Consider the following 20,011-nt stretch of genomic DNA (forward strand, 5'->3'; position numbering starts at 1 on the left):
TTCTGAGCTGCCAATCTTCCTTGTCCCAAAGCGAGTTCCAACTATCATCAGCCCTCTTCATCAATTTATCATGCTATCCGCTCCAAACTATCATACTTCCCTCTCCAAACATAGACACCAGACCTATTCCCGGGAGAACAGGTAAGATTCGCCCATGGTCACTATGTTTACAGGCAAGATGAAAGCACTCACCTCGGATCTAGAGAAATCTCCCTCACTTTCCGCCCATACCAACTCCCCTTTTCCTTCTTGAACCCCTTCTGGAACCTCATCAACCTCCATACCGTCCATTTTAGTCCCATGCCCACTATGAACCTCTTGTAGATCATCTTTACTTTTATTCCTTTCTGCTATACCATATCCGTACCCAAACGCCCAAGCGAAAATATGTCTACTAATCGCCTTGATCTCTTCTTCCACAGTGGGATCAATAACCAATACCAGCACCTCTTCTCCCGTATCTTGCGTTCCATAATCTCTTCCCGACAAATCGCGTGACCGACGCGCGTCAGATAAAGTTAAAAAAGCAAGATTGATACTGATAGGTAAAGCCATCATTCCAATACTCCCAGAATCAAGTAAAGATAAACTTAAAGCATTCAAACAAACAGATCGATCCGAAAAGAAAATCTTTCCTTCTCCTATTGGAGCCGATCGTCTTTTCCCTTTGTCCCTCATCTTTCCTGTCGTAGTATCACCATGAAAACTGCCTTCCATAACACCTTGGTCCGGGATGTCCCGTGAAGGGGTCGGCCATACCCCTTTGCTCGAGGGATCGACGTCAATAATGGAATTGACGGAAGTGGTAGTGAACGATGAAGGGGAGAAAGATTGAATGACTGATTGTATCATAGATCTAGGATGTTTATCAAGTTGTAATATTGATGAAAAGATTGATTGAAGACTTTGTTCGAACGAACGAGAAGAAGTAGAAGGGATTGAATCTAATGGACGATGAATGATTTCCAATGTTGATCCAGTAGGATTTTCTTTGAGGATACGAACTTCCAACGGACCGGAAGAGGATGCAAGGGCTGATGTAGAGCCTGGATGGTTAGCTTTTGCCAAATATCTTCTTCTCTTATTACATAGTGGGTTTAATTGTTTCGCTAATTGACGAAAAGTTTTCTTCGTTTCCCCGTACTGAGCTGATTGGCAAGCTCAAGCTCACATCATCCGACTTGAGCCTGTAATGTTTGAGGAGGACGGGAGAAGAACGGTGAGTTATGACAAGGTCAGATCAAAGTCAGAAAGTACGGAGCTGGAAGATGGGGCATCTTAGTCACTGCTCGTCTGTAGGGCATACCACGGGGTAAAGGGGGGGGGGGGGGGGGAAGGACTGACCAAAAGAAAATCTGGCCGAACCGTCCGCTCTATCCAATTCACCCAAATTGATGGAAATCGGTCTATATTCCAACACTCCTCTACGTTGTCTACTCGTCATGTTGTTTACTATGCAGCATGCACCTCTGGTCTGGATCTTGAGTATGACAGACTCGTCTGAAATTTCAGAGCTCAGGCAATTGAACACTCAGTGATAACCGGAGAACTCATTATGCCACGTGGGATTATGACGTATGAGGGTCCGTGCCTGGATGGAAGCTATTCTTGGTCCCATTCGTCAATTGCATCTGTACATCCTTCTCTTTGCCTTCCAAGTGGTGGTGACTATCGCAACTCCTCATTGACGGTGAGCCCCCTATACTATTATTTGAACTATCGCTATCACTCAAATGCTCCATAGAAATAGAAAGCCTTGTCTCGTTTGAGTGACTTATATACTACAGGTGAAGGGGGAGATAAGATGAAGCACGGATCATCCCTCACCTTCTATGTACGGTGTATGGACGGTGGAGCAACAACAGACAAGAGCTGATGGGTAGTTTGACCTCAGAAAAAGATCAAGAAGAATACTTTATAATGTCCGCCAACGCAAATCCGAGTCCTACAGGTCCATTACCTGACGAAATGGGTAAACCATTGGAAGAGTCTTTGACACATATCGTCGCGAATTCCGAGGCTCATTCCGGGGCGAAGAGGGATCAACTTGCACGTGAGTTACTCTCTTTCTTTTTCAGCTCTTCCAGGTTATATCATCTCCCTGTCTCCCTCTTTCATCCCATTACTTCATCACATATTTGACTGCCCCCAAATTGAGTACTTTCACTTCGTTCTGGACTTTCCCCCTTCCCCGTTCGATTCCCAAGGACCTGAAGTTTTGAACCAGAACTCTCTCTGGAGAGTTAGGAAGTCACAAGTTTGATGCTGACCCTTACTAGCTAGTGAAATACGAGCCGATGCGGTGCACTCTCATGGTCCGGCCAGTACGAAATGGATCGCCCACTTCTTTCCATCGGCCGAGACTGTAGACAAGGTTGGTGTCGATTATAGCTCACTCCCCCATACCCCACTCTGCCCAGGCTTTACTATCGCCGGTACGAGAGTCCGTTGCTTACCGTCTAGCTGTTCACTTACGAGCATATGGGTAAGCTTTCCCCTCGAAGTAAATGAATCTCCATTGAAAGAAAATCAGGGAACTATGTAATCGACAGACAGACAGGACGAAAGATCTTTGAGACTATGCCAGTGTGTGAGTGAGACTGCTGGCCTCTTCAACTCCGACTGAACATGCACGAGGGAATGCTGATGATCAGACGTCAGAGTCGGCATGCATTTGCTCTTTGTGTCCGGGGTAACTCAACCGCTATCACGAGAATTGCCAGCTGACAGTCAGTGCACGTATATGACCTATCCGTCGGTCGAGCAATTGCTTGAGAAACAGAGTATCAAGCGTGAGTATATTCCAATGAAGTTCTGTTGAGCTCCCTATTCCGGCCTCTGAACGAACACACAAGGACGAGGCAAGATGGAAGAAATAATGGAACTGACGAACAGAGGGAAAGATTTACGACCAAACAGGCGAGGGAGTGCTCGAGCACATCCGGAGTTTTGTGGAGACCTACCAACTGCCATTGGACGAGCTCCTGGTACAGGACCTAACTCAGTATCCTGTGAGCCTCATTTCCCCGCGGTCACAGATTCAGAGCGAAGTCGTGTCAGATACCCAGGTTGATAAGAATAGACTTTCAACTCTTTCTTCTCGCGCAGATTGAAAGCTACCGCACGGCCTATCACTTTACCTGAAGATCCGACTATCCTCGTGTCCCCTGCCGACTGTCGAATGACTGTGTTCCAGACTGTTGACCAGGCAAAACAGTTTTGGTGAGTGTCCAGATATCCACGGTATTTCTGCTCCTGCTCTTGTGAGAAGGGTGCAGGAGCACTTGACCTGAAAGAGCTGATGATCAGGATCAAGGGTAAAAAGTTCACCATCCCTCAATTGCTCAACGGCGACGATACGACCGAGACGCGTTTCTCAGCACTCACCGATGATTCGAAATGTTCGCTGGTCATTGCCCGCTTGGCGCCGCAGGACTATCACAGATTCCATTCCCCTGTTGAGGGTACGTTGGTGGCTTTGAAAGAGATCAAGGGGGAGTTGTACAGTGAGTGATGAACGGTGTCCTTGAATGAAGCTGACGAATAGCTGTCAATCCGCAAGCTATCAACGAGGGTCAGTCCTCATTTTATCCTTGAGCAGCGACCTGTCGCCAGTTCATGGAAGGAGCTGACGGGCAGATCTCAATGTTTTCACTTTGAACAAACGCCAGGTCATGCTGTTACATGTCAACTTGGGTCCGGGAAGGGAGGCAGTACCAGTTGCTTTCGTCGCCGTTGGAGGTGAGTCTTCTTTCCGTTGTGTATCTATCCGGACATCTCACTATCGACTTGAGGGCCTTGCGCCAGAACAGTGGCTGGGTATGACATGGCCCTTTTTCACCTGGATTGAACATGGTGCTGACTCTGAGCAATGCTGGTAGGCTCGATAGGATGGTCTAAGCAACTCGGAGATAAAGTGTCCAAAGGTGAAGAGCTTGGATGGTTCCAGGTGAGTATTTCGTTGCTATTCTCCCCTTCACTATCTCGCGCTCGTTCAAGCTCGTTAATTGGGTTTCAGGGATCGTCGACAACATTTGCGCGTGACTGCACAAGCCTCAGAAACTATCTCTCGCGACAAGTGGGATGAGGGCTAACAAATCAGTACGGGGGCTCGACGTGCATTGTCGTTTTTCCTTCTTCCGCTGGACTGGAGTTCGACGCAGACCTGCGGGACAATTCGGAACGTGAAACCGAAACGTTGGTCAGAGTGGGAATGGAGATCGCCAAGGTTGTATGATGTTTGATAGCCTATAGCCGGGTTCATAAACCCACTTAAGCAGGGGTGGACAATGTAATGACGAGGTGAAATGAAATTATGATGATCTTGTGCATTTGACAAGTGTCTACTTGTGATTCATGAAGATGCCGGATAGTATACAACTGCTGATCAGTCGGTGGAAACGATTGGAGCAACGAGACAGACCAGTCGAGATGCTGAGAGTGACTTATTTCTTGCCTTTGGGTTTATCCTTGCTCTTACTTGATCTTCCTGCTCCCCTGGTGGTCAGCGATACCCGAGCCATGGACCAGTACAGACGAGATAAGATGAGAATAGATATGTTTCACCCATTCGTATAGGCTTCAAGATGACAAGAGAGTCGATTCGATGAAAGTTTTCCTGATCAATCTCACAGAGAGTGCGAAGGATAAAGATACGCACGAGTGAAAGAAATAGCGAATAAGGAAGGACATGAGTCCAAAAGAGTTGGTAGGGAGGAAGAAGCAACGTACGGTTCAACTTCTCCTACTCCTCGCATGATTGTTAATTTCCCACCTGAAGCAGCTTTTACCATTTGTTTTTCAATAGAATCGTTGATCTTTGCGCTCAGTTGCTGAGAGTCAATTTACGATCCAGCATCTTCTCAACATGCCCCGGTTTATATCTTACCGACCAGTAACTACCGAGATGAGTGATGTCGTTCTCTGACCGCCGGCGTTTTATAGACCAACACCGCGCACCATGCACCATGCACCAAGAAGAGTGAAGAAGAAATCAAAGTCAATCAATACCCACCCTTTTTTGTGCGGCCTCTTGTACCCTCTGTTTATTTTTGGGGGCTATCACCCTTTTACCTTTTCTCATCTTACCAGTATCTTTCCTACCTCCCGAATTAGCCTTTGAGCTGAGTTTGTGTGCACCTTGCGCCATCGTTTTGACAAAGTCGTAAAGTTGTACTTGAGGTGATTTAAGCGAAGGATTGAATTGGACTAAAGTGGATTGGTTCCGGCTCAAAAGCTAATTTTGATTCCGCGGATCTTCGGTCATGAGCGCGGTGATCCGAGGTGTAAGGTAAAGTGTGTAAAGTCTACTTAAACTTACCCTTCCTTCCTGCTTTAGTAATCTCTCAAGTCGTCTCATAACCCCTCGGCTAACGGTCTTGAATTTTAAAGTCGGTCTTCAGACTACAGTAGTACCACTTTCTCAAATAATCCTCGACTTGTTCAACCCTGTGATCCTGTGAAATCACGTCGTAACGCGAATTTATCATCTTCTTCATCTTCCCCAATTCCCCTCCACTCTTCGCCTTCTTTCCCCTGTCAACCAGCTGGCTTCCTCCATTTCCAACTCTACCCATCACGAGATCATTCCCTCTTCTTCAAGTATCGTGAGGTATAGTCCAATTCAATAACAAAGATGCTAGACCTTATACCTTCTGAAATCCTTTCTCTCATAGCTTTTCACTTATCCCTCGAATCTCTTTCCCCTCCCATTTCTCTTCTATGTACATCCAAACCCCTCTATACGGCATTATCCCCACGAACCAATCCTCGTCTTTACTCTCGATTATTCCGTCTATCATTCGATACCTCAGCTCCCACTCGTCGACTTGGGAGACGAACATTGACAGCAGGGGACTTGGCGTCAGAATTGAAAAACAGGGTGAAAGTGTTGAACCGTTTGAATAAAAGAGTGACCAATGGTGATGTCACTCAAGTGTCAGATGAAGAATTATGGACAGTTTATATTATGATGATTGAAAATGGTAAGTTTCAACATTGGTTATCTGAGACATCCAAAGGTGAGAGTAAGGATTATCAGGCTGATTATTCAGATGGGTTAAATATCAAGCATTTGATCGGCAAAGATGCAAAGGTTGATTTGATAAAGTTTTTGAAAATGTATCATGAACAACATTTGTTAGCGGCGGCTATCGAGCCTGGTTATCCTAAAGAGACAGTCGGACGATCTTTAGCGATGTGGATTGCGTATTTGTTGAGTGGGTATGGTGAGTGGCTGTCATCCCTCTAAAGTTTCACTCTGTGTCTCTTTCACTTGCACTTTCCTTACGAAACTATATCATTCTTCCCAAATATGAGATTTCTCTGCGGTATTATCAGATGCTGCCATGGTCGAATTGAAGAAGTAATTTCATTGCCGCTGTGGACGGCATCTGATTGAGGGAAGTCTAGCTAGTGATCAGCTCCAGTAAGCCGACCTGTGGAACAAGCTGACATGATCCAGATACAAACCAACAAGAACATCCGGAAGATAGAGATGAAAGACTTTTTGTCTTACGTCCATACGTTTTCGCAGCTCAACAATACGAACTTTATTACGGACCTTGGACTCTTCCTGATCTCCCTTTATCCCTATCTCATCCTCATCTACAAGCTCAAATCCCAGATCATAATCCCTTTATTGCTGATCTCACACCTAAATCTCGTTTACAAAAAATAAACTATTTCGGCTCTACTCTTTCACTTTCTCATCCGATGTTATCACACGCTGCAATCTTACGTTTCTTCGCACGATCCCCTTCGAATCCTCTTGACGAAGAAGATGATATTCAAGCTCCGTTCATTGACTTACCCTCTGGATCATCTAGAACAGATGGAGAACGAAAAGGTTCTTCGGAGATGATAGAACATCGTCCTGTTTTGTCAGATTCAAAAACTCACGATAGGGATTTCAACAGGTTGATTTCATGTTATGATCCCTCTGTATGTAGAGGTATGTCCCGTGCTGCTTGGAGAGGAAGTTGGACAGGATGTTGGGAAGGTAATTTTTCATTCTTCGATTTTGATGCTTTCAGAGAAATGTTAGCTGGACATAGTAGAGCGTTGTATGAAGGTCCATTTGGAGAACAAAGACAAGTTTGGAGGATAAAACATACTTATGTTCGACCTATTCGACATGGTGCAAATTCTCCTTTACGTTCCTCACCAAACAAATCTTCTCAACCTATCGACAATTCTGATCCTTCAGTCACCGATGGAGAAGATACGCAAGGAACGGAGAAAGATGCGAAAAGAACGGATGAGGGGTCAGAGTTGGAGGGAAGAGAAGAAGAAAGAAGACCGAATACAGGATTACCTTTAACAGGACCAATAACGAATGCTGGTTTCCCCACTGAAAATGCTTCTACTAGAAATGCCAGATTAGACAGTCCAGCAGCTGAAGCCGCTACCATAAGGGATATTTTAAAAGGACAAATTGAGGCTATCAAAGGGTATGAGGAAGTCCCGGAAGAAGAATTGGATGAAGCTTTTGGAGATGATGGTGGGGAAAGTCAAGGTTTGGAAATGATTTTGACAGGGACGGGACATAGTGCTTGGGGGAGGTTTGTGTTAAGAGGAAGAGTTAGAGCTTGGGATGGGATGGCTTCTTTAGTGAAGGAATATGCGGTGGGTCAAACCTTTTCTGACTCCACATCAACAATCCTCCCTCTCGAGGAGATCATAAGATAGTCTTCATACACTCTCTTCCGTTGACTAGAAAATAAATATCGTACTCAAGATTCCACACGTTCAACGGATGGTACTTTCTGGTGTAGAGCACTTTCTTTGTGATGCTGACCATGTCGGTTTGAGGGGTCAGAAGCCCAATACAAGATTTTGAGAACTGCTCATGCTACGGAGAAATGGCTTGAATCCTATGTGAAAATCACTGACATGTAGCCTGATTCCAGAGGGAAATGGATTTATCGAGGATATATACTTTCCGGTGATGTGTTCGTTGGACGTTGGAGAGATACTTTTACACCTGAAGCTTTTGTGGGTTACGAAGGTACTTTTATACTGAATCGAAGATCTACATAATTGTGTATGAGCATGTTTGGGAGAGATGATTTGGGTATTGTTGCATGTATTGTCGTCATTATATTTTCGTTGACTATATTTACTTTCCATAATTCCAAGTCTCCGGATCTTCGCTTTCACCCTAATCTACAATGCCGTTGCGACGAAAAGTATCATTTCAATGGTCGATGATTGGAGAGCAGTTGGTAATCGTCATCCGTCCCACGCTGAGACCCGCTTGTTCTCAAGACAGTTCTGCTCTCGGATCGGTGCCTTGCTCGAAGGGGCTACAAAGTAGGTATACTCATCTCATTGTATGTATTTCCCTGACCCATCACGGTCGACGAATGTCTTCTTCCTTACTTTCCCATACGCATGCTTTACGTAGATGACCACTCTTCACTCCCCCTCCCCCTTCACACCCATCTTATACCTCCCCACCAACCCCTCCGTCCTCTCCTTGACCACCCTTTCCATCTCCATCTTTATAACCCCACAACCTTCCACACCTAATAATAACATCTCTTCAAACCTATCCACATGTAACCTAGTTTCCATCTGTGCCAAAGTAACTTTCCCACTAGCAGGTAAACAAGCGACGACTAAAGAAGGTAAATCTGATTCTTCCGGTTGTGAAAGATCTAATAATGGTTGAGTTAAATGAAGACCTAAAGATATAGAAGTGAGATAATCTAGAAGTGGTATACCTGCATCTATCAAAGCTAAAGTTGTTGCGTTTATAGCTGTGGGTAGGATACCTAACATATTAACACATGACAACATGATATATACTGTCGTTATGTAAAGACTCACCTCCATCAGAACTTAAAACTTGTACATTTATCAAAATTTCACTACGTGGATATAAATTCCCCATGATGACAGGTTCAAAACTTTGTTTTAAACTCATTCCCATTTCCACCAAACGACGATCTCCTCTAGTTCTTTTCATGCCACTTTGTTGAGACCATGGAGGTACACCTACTTCCACAGTTAAAGTAACATGATCGTGTGATGATGAAGATCTGATACGTGGTTCACGAGGACCGAAAATTGTTACTGTTACAGAAGTCAAACCGGATGTAACGGTTGCTGAACCGTCTGCTGTTGGATGAGGGGATAGGAGAAGTGATAAAGAACGAAGTTCGTATGGACGTCGAGCGTCGTGTCGTAGACCTGGTAGTCAGTGCTGGCTTCTTCTCGGTAACTCGAGCGGATATTTTTCGTGGGCATAGTTGTACTAGGAAGGTGCAAAGAGGTGGGAAGGGGTGGAGAGGATGGGGAGAACTCACCACCATCGTTCAGTATTTCTAGCCTAGAGGAAGACATCTTTGTACGTCTCTACTGGTCTGCGGGTACCGGGTCTTGCTCTGCGATGCTGATTGCTTTACCTGGTCGGTGAGTGATCAGTGGTGGTCTGGTTAGATCACTTGAGTGAACATTTCCAACTTTTGGTAATCGGCGAGCCTATGTTAAAGGAGAAGGGATGCTACAGCAATTTAGCGAGCCTATCTTCTCTTCGCTCGGACCCGATTTGTCCTGGTATCCAAATCGCTCATCCTTCATCTTGCACTCACTTTCCACGCCCTCTCTCTTTCTCTCCAAGCATACTCTCTACTCATGTCCTTATCCATCTCTTTCCTCGCTGACAGAGACCTCTCCTCGTCATCATAATGAGCCTCGTGGCGACACATCAAACCTCGCACAGCATGTCCCGTCGTACATCCCGTGACCTCAAGGACAAGGAACGAGAGTTGCACGACCGACACGGTCATGCTCATGTACATACTCATGGACATTCGAATCATACGCATACGAGGAGAAGAAGATCGAAACCTGGAGATGTGGAAGATTCTAAAGAACCTTTAGCTGGAGGTAGTATGGACGTTCATATTCGAGTTCACACCGCCGACCGATTCTGGCGTGGTAAGTGATTCCCTCATCTCATCTCCAACAACTGAATGCCTCACTATATCTCTAAGACTTGTCAGTGAGAAGTATGCTATCTGCTACCAGCTGTCATTTGCAAGGGAGGAAAGTTCGAAGGACAACATTCCACTTCTTGTACTAAATATAGCACCATGTTGATTTACAGAAATCGAAGCGATTTTAGTCGTGCCCGATCCCCCCACCCTGATCCAGCTAGACAACACTTTAAGAATGTTTGTCACCTTCTGTGCGGCTTATCATGGTATGTCTATCATATCCTCATCTCCTCAATGTATCAACTAAGGAGAGATTCGTAAGAAGCGAGCTGTTGTCGGATGAAAGGAGGAATGTCGCTCATGTAAAATCAGCCAAGTACCTCCCCACGACCCAGGACATGCAGAATGCTATGTCTTTGCTGCTCGACTCGGAGTTGTTCACTTATCACTACGAACGAATGGTGGGGATCATGATGGCGGATGCTCAGGAAGTGAGTCTATATCCCCTTCCACACAACGTCATGAACCTACGGACTCTTCGGGGGTTATACAAACTCTCTCGAGGCAGAAACACACTGAGTCACCCTGGAGGATGTTGTTACAATTTCGAAGAGGATGGAGCTGACGAAACAGAATACCAACCCTCACGATCTGTATATCATCTACCATCTCATCCTTTACTACGGCCAACGACATCCAAGTTTATTCAAGTCACATCGCAAATGGCGCAAGTTACTTCCAACTCTTGGAGAGGTTGTAGGACTGGATCATGATGAGGCGAGTAACTTATCCACATATCACTCTCATGTTCGAATGTGCCTTCCCTTACCATGTCAATCGTGTCTTGAGGAGAGTATGGGTCCCAACCTGCCCTTCCTCTCTATCAAACACGAACTACATCTCTTGATACTGACATTGGCTGACTGCAGACCTACGTGCTTGGACTGCCACCTATCGAATCACGCCTTCGTCTGCCGGCCACAAACCTCATGTACGAAGTCTGTCGTGTGCAAAAGCTCGATGCTCAGGAACTGGCTCAGTTTGACGATACCTTCATTGATCATCTTTTTGATCTGGTGGAGGTGACTCGGGACCAGCAGGACGAGCGGCTGAACTATGCAGTCATCAAGCTCTTGGTGAGTAACCAATATGTCTACCTCCACCCTTCATCTCTCCCTTCATACTCATACCGTCCTTTCCTTCCGCATGAAACTAACACGCCATCTCTATTTTCCGCCCTGTTGTCCGCACGTATAATTGGCTGCACGAGTCTCCCAAATCCAAGGTACTATGGATGAGTTCGGCTAATGAACAGATCGCCCTCAATGAACAATTCATGGTTGCCACCCTGCCCCCGAAGCCTCACAAGGCAACCTTGTCTGCTCCTCTCGTATCCACGGCCACACTGCCTGAACCCGAAGACTATTCTCGGCCCACTCAATCCACGTCGGAGGAAGCGCCCACCTCGGGCCTGCTGGACACCGGTGCACAAGTGAGACATCACCATCGTGCTCATTCAGCGGAACCGGGACCTTACACCCATGATCACTCGGAAGAGGCGAAGAAGGGGAACAGAGTGTTGGTGGTCTTGATGAGAAGGTTGGGTAGTAGTAAGACGTTTGGGGAGAATATCATTTTCATTCTAAATCGTGCAGGTGAGCTGCGGTCCTACTACCAACCTAAGTGACTTATATGCGGATGGGCGATGTCGAGAAGGGCAATGATGATGACTCTGATATCATACAGCGTCAGCTTCTGAGGAATGTCCATTAAGCTGATTTACAGAAAATACCCCCGAGGGTCTATCGATGCAGCTATTGATCCTCAAAATCTTGTATCTCCTTTTCACTACTCCTGGGACCCAAGAGTACTTTTATACGAACGATCTGAGAGTCTTACTAGACGTGTTCATTCGCGAGCTGGTGGATTTGCCAGCAGAATGCGAGGCTGTGAGTCATCAACTGTTCCTCCCCGCTTGCTTCCCTTAATGATAACCTGACAAATCCAGTGTAAGATAGACGGTGAAGTAAAGGACTGATACCCAGCTTCGACATACATACCTCCGAGTACTTTACCCCCTTCTCAACCATACGCAACTTAGGAACGATCCATACAAGCGTGCTCAAATCAAGCTCGTGTTGAAAAGCCTGATATCCAACGGCCATATACAAGAAGTGGGCAGTACGACTCTGCGCTTAGTCGAACGATGTCTGGAAGAACCTAAACATCTGGAGAGGAGTATCAGGTGGGTCTTCCCATACCTTCACACATATCTGACGTGTCCTCCAAGCTGACCCTTACCACGTCGGAAGCTGATATATAGTGCCAAAGATCTTCGACAAGATTCTACTTCTTCAACTTTCTCGTTGGATTCCGTTACCGCTGCATTACCCCATCCACTCCCTTCCAAACCTTCCCTTCTCAACACTTCCGTCTACACTTCTCGTGATCCCGTAAGACAATCTTCTCTCGTAGACGTATCGGAATCATTAGCCAACGGTCAAAGACCGAATTCTGCTTTATCTTCCCGTTCAGATGTCTTGTCCGATGCTACTTCTCCACCGAGAAGACGTAAACCTCCTGCTCCTCCACGAAAGAAATTCTCAGTGGCAAGTAGCACCAGTACCGATGGGGAAAGTCGGATGGGAACGCCTATGATGTCACATGGAATGTTGACAAGTGATCAAACGGGTGAAACGGATAAGAGTGAAGGGGAAAATGGGAGAGTGTATGGGACTGTACCGATTATTCAAGTTCATCCGGCTCAACCTTCTTGTCCAATACCGGGTTGGATCACATTTGGGTGAGAGAGATTGTTGTATTTATCGTTTGGTTTGGATGCATGCTTGAAGAGTGATCTTCTGCTTTCACTTCCTATATATATCGTCACAAGTTACATCTTGACTCTATCTCACGCCTTTCGATCCAATGGTAGCTTGTCATTCATGATTTCATATGGGACATGCTGGGCATATGGGCATACTGGGAATGAGAGAGTGAAATGCCACACGTACGGCGTCGATTTGGTCTCATCGCCGTTTCTAATTCTTCATCTTCATTTCTCGTTCTTCATCTTACTTATCATCCAACTTTCTTACATCATGCAATCATGCAACACTTTGTCACTGTGCATACATATCTCCTCAATGTATGTAAACCTCCCAGTGTGATCTAATTGCTTGTTCTCGTTGTTCTTCGTTGTGTGGTACATCCTATTTCTTTCTCTCTCAATCTGTGGCCTGATGCTGACATTCTAGTTATAAAGTAATTGATCCTTCTCCTAATGCAGATAGATACATCGAAAGAGCTCTAAGAGGTGATTCTGTCGCTGCAAGTCTGATGGATATATTATTCAGATTATACTGAGTTTAAAAGAGGGGAAAAGACGGAGAACATAATATGGTCTGAGGGGTTCTTGTAAGTAAGTTAAATTCTTCTCTCTCCTTCTTCCACTATTATCTTCTTCCACTTCTTTCCCTACACTTCTCTGCGTGAGATAGTTCCTCACTCCCAGGATCTCTATAATCTCATCATCATCATCCTGTTGATCATCCACATCGCCATCCCCCTCTTTCACCTCGACCTCCATCTTCTTCTCCATCTTCTCTTTCTTTTTTCTCTTGCTCCCTCCCTCCCTCCCTGGCTCTATCTTGATCTCTATCTCTGTCTCTCTCTTTGCCTCTTTGCCTCTTTTCAAGTGTTACCATGCTCATTAGTATAGAACACAGTAGACGGCATTATGCATCATCTTCCATGAATTGACTCGAATGTGGCACTTTTTGCGCTCAGATATCGTCCAGTCTGTCAGATATAGGAAACATCTCTTACATCTGCTTTTGAATGCATCATAAAAGACCGGAAGGTAGCTGCAATTGTACTGGTTCTAACGATGGTACTTACATGCATTTATGAGGTGTATTGATGAAGTTATGGTAGCCTAAAGTTCAATGGTTCTATCATGAAAGATGAGAAATGAAAGGTGAAGAATGAGAAACGGCGATGAGACCAAATCGACGCCGTAACACGCCACAAGTACGGTGGCCGGGAAGTCTCAGGTTAACTACGCCAAACGCCAATCTCCTGCAACATGCAACTTATCATCGGTCGTTTCCTCTGTCACAAAGGTATCAATGACATGCATTCTCCCATACATAGCAGATCAGCTACTCTGTCTCATTCAACACAACATGATGGAAGTGACGATACTGATCCATTCGATCCTGGGTATTCTTATCAGTTCAGCAAGTGAACACCACCTGCCTTCGACTCCCACTCCCTGCTTCTCCCCCTACGCTTTCCCCTACGTTTCCTACGCTCCCTACGCTTTCCTTGTACTTCGCCAACATCGGAGTTATCCCCATGAACGCAGCGCTGTTCTTGATAAATGGTGAGGTACCGACCGCTGGTAGTGGTTCCAACTTATGAAGGTAACGGTGGGCCAAGAAGCCAACAACATCGCCAGGATACACAGGTATGGTACATCCAAGTTCAGGTAGATGAAGGACAGCAGGAGACGTCAGGACTGAGACGATTGTGTAGTGATGGCCTATGAATGAGTCCGGTACATCACTGATGACTTGGGGAGTCAACTCACCATAGTCCTTAGCATCGATATGCCATTCCGTCCCTTCCCCCCATGAGACCGCTAGCATCATACCCATTCCTCCCAGTCTTATTGCCTTCGCTTCAGAGTGAGTACTATCAAGACTTTCAGCCGTTTTCCGGAAACTGGAGGGCATTTGAGTCGCCCTGTCCGTGGGAGTGGTTTTGTTCTCGTACTTGGTTTTCAATCCTTTCAGATAATTGTGAACATGCCAATGGTTGTGTGCCATGGATATAGCTACCTTCTTATCAAGACGATGAAGCATTGACCTCGGCTTGTCACCAAAGATACCATCAAAGGCTTTGACAAGTTCAAGAACTTCTTTTTGAGAGCCTTTCTGTCGAGAGTCGGCCGATATGACACTATGTTTGGCATACCTACACCATACACCAAACCACCACTGATGGAAATCGGCACCTCTAGAAGCTACCGTGTGAGACCTGAGGCCAACATCCCACACGTTCTGTACCAATGTGTAGAGAGTTTCTTGCTGACCTGCTGAGACCATACCTTTCAGTCGGAATGCTGCATAGCAGGGTATAGACGAGTTCCGAGACTGATATTCGGGGTTTGGGATGAGGAGGTGATCTGAATGTGATAAAAAGGTCTGTTTTTGGAAGAATGTCGAGATAAAAAGTTCCTCAGACAAACCGGCTGGGGAGAGTAGGGAAGGATGATAGACAGTGTGCCGGAAGCGAGTAGGTAGTTGGAAGAGGAGGAGTTGATCTTCTGCTTGATTCTTGTGCTGACGACGAGCTTTATTACGATCCCTAGTCATATTGAGGTATACCAACGAGGAGCGCAATGTCAAATGAGTTCAACACTGTCTCTGTCTCAGGGTTCCCGGTCAAATAATCAAAGGGGTGTGCGATAAATTACACATCAGCAAGTGTTAGGTATAAAAATTTTTAGCGTGGTTTATCAAGGAACAGCGTAGTTAGGGTTTTACTTCAGAGGCCCCCACCCACGTTCAAAGTGGCAGATGTGGCACTTTGGTCCGTGTCAACTGAGTTGTCCCGTATGATTGATACACATCAGTATTCCCATGTCACCCCTCACGAGGAAGTCCGGTCTAAGCACATTATTCATTCATTTTGAAATAAAAGTTGACCTAAACGGTGCTATCTAATCTTAGCCATGTGTCTTGATAAGAAGTCTCACCACTTACAGTCAATCTCAGTTACTGGACTCATGATCCATCGACTCATTTTCATTTGTCTCGTTGCCCATACCGATCGCCCCCGGTTCATGACTTGATGAGACCTGCAAAGAATCAATTGTCAAGTAGAAGATAGGAACACAACTTACATTGTCATTTGTACCCGCATCTTCTCCTGCCTTGAGCTTGGCTTCATGTTCTTGCTCAGCTTGTTTGAACCACCATGGCATGGGTTGTCGGGGGACGAACTTCATTGGCCGAGGGAACGATTTTTGGAAGCCCTTAGGAGTGACTAATCCAAGGTCTTTACAAGCGTCTCCACAGATATGTGCATTCATGAAGCTGTTCAGCATTCCCGCACCCCCATCACCCATGCTGGAATCACCCCTAGCACTGCAAGTCAGTTGTAATCGACTATTGACAAACATGCTCACGTATGAGTAACAAGATCAAATAGATGAAATTGACCATGATCATTTGTTCCTTGTCTCTGCTTTCGTGACTTCGCTACAGGCAAGGTAAGGAATCCTGTTCATTATCAGCAAACATATTAATCACAACGGAATTTACCTTGAATGTCGGCAATGACTACCATTGCTGCCTCCCTTGCTTCTGCCGTTTTGGCCCCATTGATAGATCGATGGAACACAAAGTGTGTGAAGGCATACATGAATCGGTACAACCTTTGATGTTGAACTTCAACTTCGACTTCATCTGGCGGGGAGAATTCATCGGTATTGTTGATTTTGATGTAATCTCCAGTACTTCGAAGATCAGGCTCCACCATGAAAGCTTCATCCTTGTTCAGTCCGGACGTTATCTTGATAAGGAAGCAAGGTGTGTATATAAGGGTTGGTAGATCCAATTCTTCATAGGTATCCTTGAGTTTCTCGTTGAAAGCTTCGAGATAGGAGGCCAACAAGATAGCCTTCTTGCATTCCATCTCAAGAAGTTTCTGGTTGACATATGGTGTCATGGTCGCAAGAGACAAAACTTTTTTATCAAAACGGAAATGCTTTTTAGCAACAAGTTCGATGTCCTTGTGACGGAACTAGATTTCATCAACTCTTCTTCAACTGTGATTGTCACTCACCTCAAAGGCCTGCTTGTGACTGCCATTATCAAAGGGCTTATCAGCAAGTAATCCAGTTTCAGGGGCACTCCGCACTGGAATGAAAGAGCCATCATTCCTTTGCTGGTAGACAGTTTTGATGTATTCAATAGATTCAAATATGATACCATGTGTCTCTGAAATGGAATCTGCCATACGACCTGCGTAATTAACCACTACCATGATTACAGAGAAACTTACCAAGTGTGGCATTGTTCTGCAGTGCTGTGCTTGACACACGGAAGCCCGCAAACAAGTTACTGATTGGTCCCATATTACGTCCAGTGACCACAGTCTTGTTTCTTCCAGTGACAATTGATATGCTTGATGTATCACTACTGTTGGTTGAGGTCCTGGTATATGGAGCGGAGGCTGCACATCGAGAAAGACGAGAAGTAGACAACAACGAGCGGTGAGAACTGTGAGATAGCTTGTCGTTGACTGATTGTTGACTGGGCTCAGGAAGCTTATATGAATTCTACAAAGGTCAGCGGTTTGTGCCCTGCTTGTGATGCTTGCTATATAATGACACACCTTATCATCCACGGTCAACAGCAAGAATATGCGGATAAAACCAGTTTGCTCTGTATCCTTCTTCACAAGGTAAAGCCGATTGACCTTGCAATATGTTGTATAGAACTCATGCAGGCTGAGGGGAAGAAATTCGTTTGGAAGGGCGATCGGCTCGTTCTTGATATTGGGTAAAGCTGGACGGGGATTACATCTGTGTGTCAGCACTTAAAATTATGGTAGCAGTATTAACACTCACTGTTCGTAAGTACGCCCCGTCTCCTCTTCTCCCTTTCCATGTTCCCACATGGCTTGACCGAGTTCTAGAGCCTCGTCCAGGTTTGTGTCAAGAGTTTCTTTCCAATTGCCGACGAACAAAGAGTCAAAGACGGCGGGATTCCACTCTTGAGCTTTGCCATCATGAACTGCACATCAGAGACATTGTCAGGGCAAAGATCACTGGAAGACTTACTTATCAGGATTCGTACCTGCATGGCAGGACCCTTCGAGTTCAAGCCTGCTTTCACAGCAGTTTTCCTTTGAGCACGCTCATCTAGTACCCAAGCACCAGGTGTGATCCCCTGCTGAGGCATGGGGAGACTCTGCCTAAAAGTAGCTCCCTGCAGTGCAGCTTGAGCAATTTGACGATTTGCTCCCAAAGTTTTGGTGTTATCCACATTGTCAGCCAAAATTCCTTGTTGAATATACGATGAAATAACATACTTTCACGTCTGCATTTATCGCAGATTTGAGGATCTGCTTTCTCTAGTAGAGGTGTCTTCAGAAAACACTGTGTACCAAATATCCCGCAGGTCAGACACTGTGGTCGTGACTGAAACTTTCAGCACAACTTCAACCAGCTGCACTGCTTACCTCGTAATATGTGATATCCTTCTTATCAGAATCTTTGGGGTTGGTGCTGACCTGTTCAATCTTTTGACATTTCGGGCATGTCTCAAGCTGGAGGCAATCCTTTACGAATGATTTCTGACAATCACGACAAATGTAGGGCATTTTCTTAACTTTCTGTCCGTGCAAGTAAGTTCTCAAAGGTAATGTAGATTCTAGGTGTGTGATGTCAGTAGATGGAATGTGAGCAAAGGAGTACGTTCAGTCTGGGTATCTCATTGGTGGAATTATGTTCATCGGGGTTTGGAGATGTGGCAAACAACTGTGCATCATATCTCCATCCATAGCTTCTGTAGAGACTCACGTGCACCCGCTTCCACCTCCTTGAATAAGAGCCAAGCTGCTTCCCAGTTGTCGGGTGGATAGATTAGTCCTGATCCCTCCACAATACCCATGCAGATAGTGTGAACATCATTAGATACCCAGGCCATCTGTGCACGGGCATGAACTTCAGCTTGAAAGTCTTCAATTACACTTATTTGAGGAAAATGCTGTAGGCAGTCCCTGCCACCCCAGCGAGTTGGATTGAAATATATCTCATTCCTTGAAGCCCCGGAAGGGTTTGCTTTCTCTTTCTGATACCAGACTGGGTAGGAGTTGAAAATTTTGACGAAGTCGTCAAGATATTTCTGGACTAATGGAGGGATGATCCAGTTGATGAGTGTTCTGTCGTCCATCAGCATGACATCTTGTTGAAGAAAAGGTGTAGCTTACTGATGAACAGGATCACCGTCGTGAACAAGACCTGAGCTATAGGCAGAATAAAGAGCAAGCTTGACTTGATCCACAACATTCTCTCGTACATTTCTCCAGGAACGCTCGATGGTGATGTTGTGAGTGCTCTTTAGCAATTTGTAAGGAAAGACCTCATCGGCAGGTACAGGTGAATATGTTGATCTGGGCGTCAGATCCAGTCTGTTGTCCATAAGATGCGGTGAAGACTCACCGAAAAGCAACTTGTGAGGCTACCACTTCCCCAATCTCTGACCCGCGGTCGCTTGCAATCTGAAGTGGAAATCCTACAATCAGTTATGTGAGAGATATTGTGCAGAGGAGATATCACTTACCTGTAACCTTCAACACAGTGTCCACAAATATGCAGTGTACGTCTTCACTTTGCCGATTAGATGGCATTGCTTGCAAGGCAAGAAGACGTCCAGAATAGACATCTCTGATCCCGTAGATACCAATTCCGTATGAGGACAATTTGTCATGTCCATCAATAGACCATTGCTCATTTGGACCAACAGATATGATGGGGAATCGAGCGACTTTCTTGCTCCCAGGTCGACGAGACTGCAGGCCTTCAGGAGCGTATTCTTTCATGGCCTTGTACACCAAGTCACTATTGTGGCTCAGTTGAGTCAGATGAGCAAGTGAATAGACTCACCGAGGAACAAGAAGTCCACGAAGTGCTAAGCGGTGAGTCATTGCACGTTTGCCAATGGCCTGGCCAAGATCATCCTCCAGCTCTTCTTGCATTGCTTGAGCAACATCTTGAGTTGACATCTTGGTCTTGCGTGCAGTACCAAGCCCAAAGAACCGAGTAGCACGAAAAAAGCTTGCTCGGGATCTATGATCAGCATCATCAAAGCGGAAAAGCAGACGGAAAAGCAGACAAATACACCCAAAGTTGATGCCATGTTCTTGCTTCAGTCGTTCGTTGATTGCTTGCCATTGAGTCATTCCCTCAAGGTAATATCTCTTGATGGCACTGCCGAGCTCATCAGTGTACAGAGCTAGGGATTAGCATCCAGAGAGAGCTGCAAGAAGTG

General features: G+C 45.5%; 8 protein-coding genes across 8 annotated transcripts; 3 read left to right on the forward strand and 5 right to left on the reverse strand.

Moving 5' to 3' along the window:
• Window positions 1-123: 123 nt before the first annotated feature.
• On the reverse strand, window positions 124-1,444 carry TREMEDRAFT_31912 (uncharacterized protein; the record flags this gene model as incomplete). The annotated part of the gene is made up of 5 exons (XM_007005249.1): window positions 124-260; window positions 336-449; window positions 504-665; window positions 723-1,046; window positions 1,345-1,444. 5 exons carry the CDS (start codon window positions 1,442-1,444, stop codon window positions 124-126), a joined length of 837 nt encoding a protein of 278 aa, XP_007005311.1.
• A 476-nt stretch (window positions 1,445-1,920) lies between these two features.
• On the forward strand, window positions 1,921-4,237 carry TREMEDRAFT_69127 (uncharacterized protein; the record flags this gene model as incomplete). Its single annotated transcript, XM_007005502.1, has 13 exons — window positions 1,921-2,053; window positions 2,280-2,374; window positions 2,464-2,485; window positions 2,534-2,590; window positions 2,655-2,692; window positions 2,735-2,792; window positions 2,896-3,011; window positions 3,083-3,222; window positions 3,310-3,506; window positions 3,548-3,574; window positions 3,640-3,741; window positions 3,870-3,949; window positions 4,103-4,237. The coding sequence occupies 13 exons, from the start codon at window positions 1,921-1,923 to the stop codon at window positions 4,235-4,237; spliced, it is 1,200 nt and encodes a 399-aa protein (XP_007005564.1).
• Window positions 4,238-4,733: 496 nt separating this feature from the next.
• On the reverse strand, window positions 4,734-5,149 carry TREMEDRAFT_20176 (uncharacterized protein; the record flags this gene model as incomplete). The annotated part of the gene is made up of 2 exons (XM_007005204.1): window positions 4,734-4,832; window positions 5,015-5,149. Coding segments are annotated over 2 exons (234 nt in total), but the record flags the coding sequence as incomplete, so codon positions are not given.
• A 486-nt stretch (window positions 5,150-5,635) lies between these two features.
• Window positions 5,636-8,040, forward strand: TREMEDRAFT_32015 (uncharacterized protein; the record flags this gene model as incomplete). The annotated part of the gene is made up of 5 exons (XM_007005257.1): window positions 5,636-5,984; window positions 6,054-6,227; window positions 6,464-7,138; window positions 7,310-7,626; window positions 7,900-8,040. The coding sequence occupies 5 exons, from the start codon at window positions 5,636-5,638 to the stop codon at window positions 8,038-8,040; spliced, it is 1,656 nt and encodes a 551-aa protein (XP_007005319.1).
• A 378-nt stretch (window positions 8,041-8,418) lies between these two features.
• On the reverse strand, window positions 8,419-9,348 carry TREMEDRAFT_31716 (uncharacterized protein; the record flags this gene model as incomplete). The annotated part of the gene is made up of 3 exons (XM_007005226.1): window positions 8,419-8,777; window positions 8,833-9,195; window positions 9,312-9,348. The coding sequence occupies 3 exons, from the start codon at window positions 9,346-9,348 to the stop codon at window positions 8,419-8,421; spliced, it is 759 nt and encodes a 252-aa protein (XP_007005288.1).
• Window positions 9,349-9,755: 407 nt separating this feature from the next.
• On the forward strand, window positions 9,756-12,800 carry TREMEDRAFT_39577 (uncharacterized protein). Its single transcript, XM_007005278.1, has 9 exons — window positions 9,756-9,945; window positions 10,115-10,210; window positions 10,317-10,435; window positions 10,578-10,751; window positions 10,874-11,080; window positions 11,260-11,599; window positions 11,730-11,893; window positions 11,990-12,189; window positions 12,268-12,800. The coding sequence occupies exons 1-9, from the start codon at window positions 9,900-9,902 to the stop codon at window positions 12,749-12,751; spliced, it is 1,830 nt and encodes a 609-aa protein (XP_007005340.1). The 5' UTR covers window positions 9,756-9,899; the 3' UTR covers window positions 12,752-12,800.
• A 1,382-nt stretch (window positions 12,801-14,182) lies between these two features.
• On the reverse strand, window positions 14,183-15,325 carry TREMEDRAFT_63134 (uncharacterized protein; the record flags this gene model as incomplete). Its single annotated transcript, XM_007005385.1, has 2 exons — window positions 14,183-14,490; window positions 14,539-15,325. 2 exons carry the CDS (start codon window positions 15,323-15,325, stop codon window positions 14,183-14,185), a joined length of 1,095 nt encoding a protein of 364 aa, XP_007005447.1.
• A 3,390-nt stretch (window positions 15,326-18,715) lies between these two features.
• TREMEDRAFT_22270 (uncharacterized protein) lies at window positions 18,716-19,580 on the reverse strand (the record flags this gene model as incomplete). Its single annotated transcript, XM_007005207.1, has 4 exons — window positions 18,716-18,902; window positions 18,951-19,133; window positions 19,183-19,255; window positions 19,304-19,580. Coding segments are annotated over 4 exons (720 nt in total), but the record flags the coding sequence as incomplete, so codon positions are not given.
• Between the last annotated feature and the right edge of the window lie 431 nt (window positions 19,581-20,011).

This window comes from Tremella mesenterica, assembly GCF_000271645.1.
Source record: "Tremella mesenterica DSM 1558 unplaced genomic scaffold TREMEscaffold_7, whole genome shotgun sequence".
In the NCBI taxonomy this organism is placed as follows: Eukaryota; Fungi; Basidiomycota; class Tremellomycetes; order Tremellales; family Tremellaceae; genus Tremella; species Tremella mesenterica.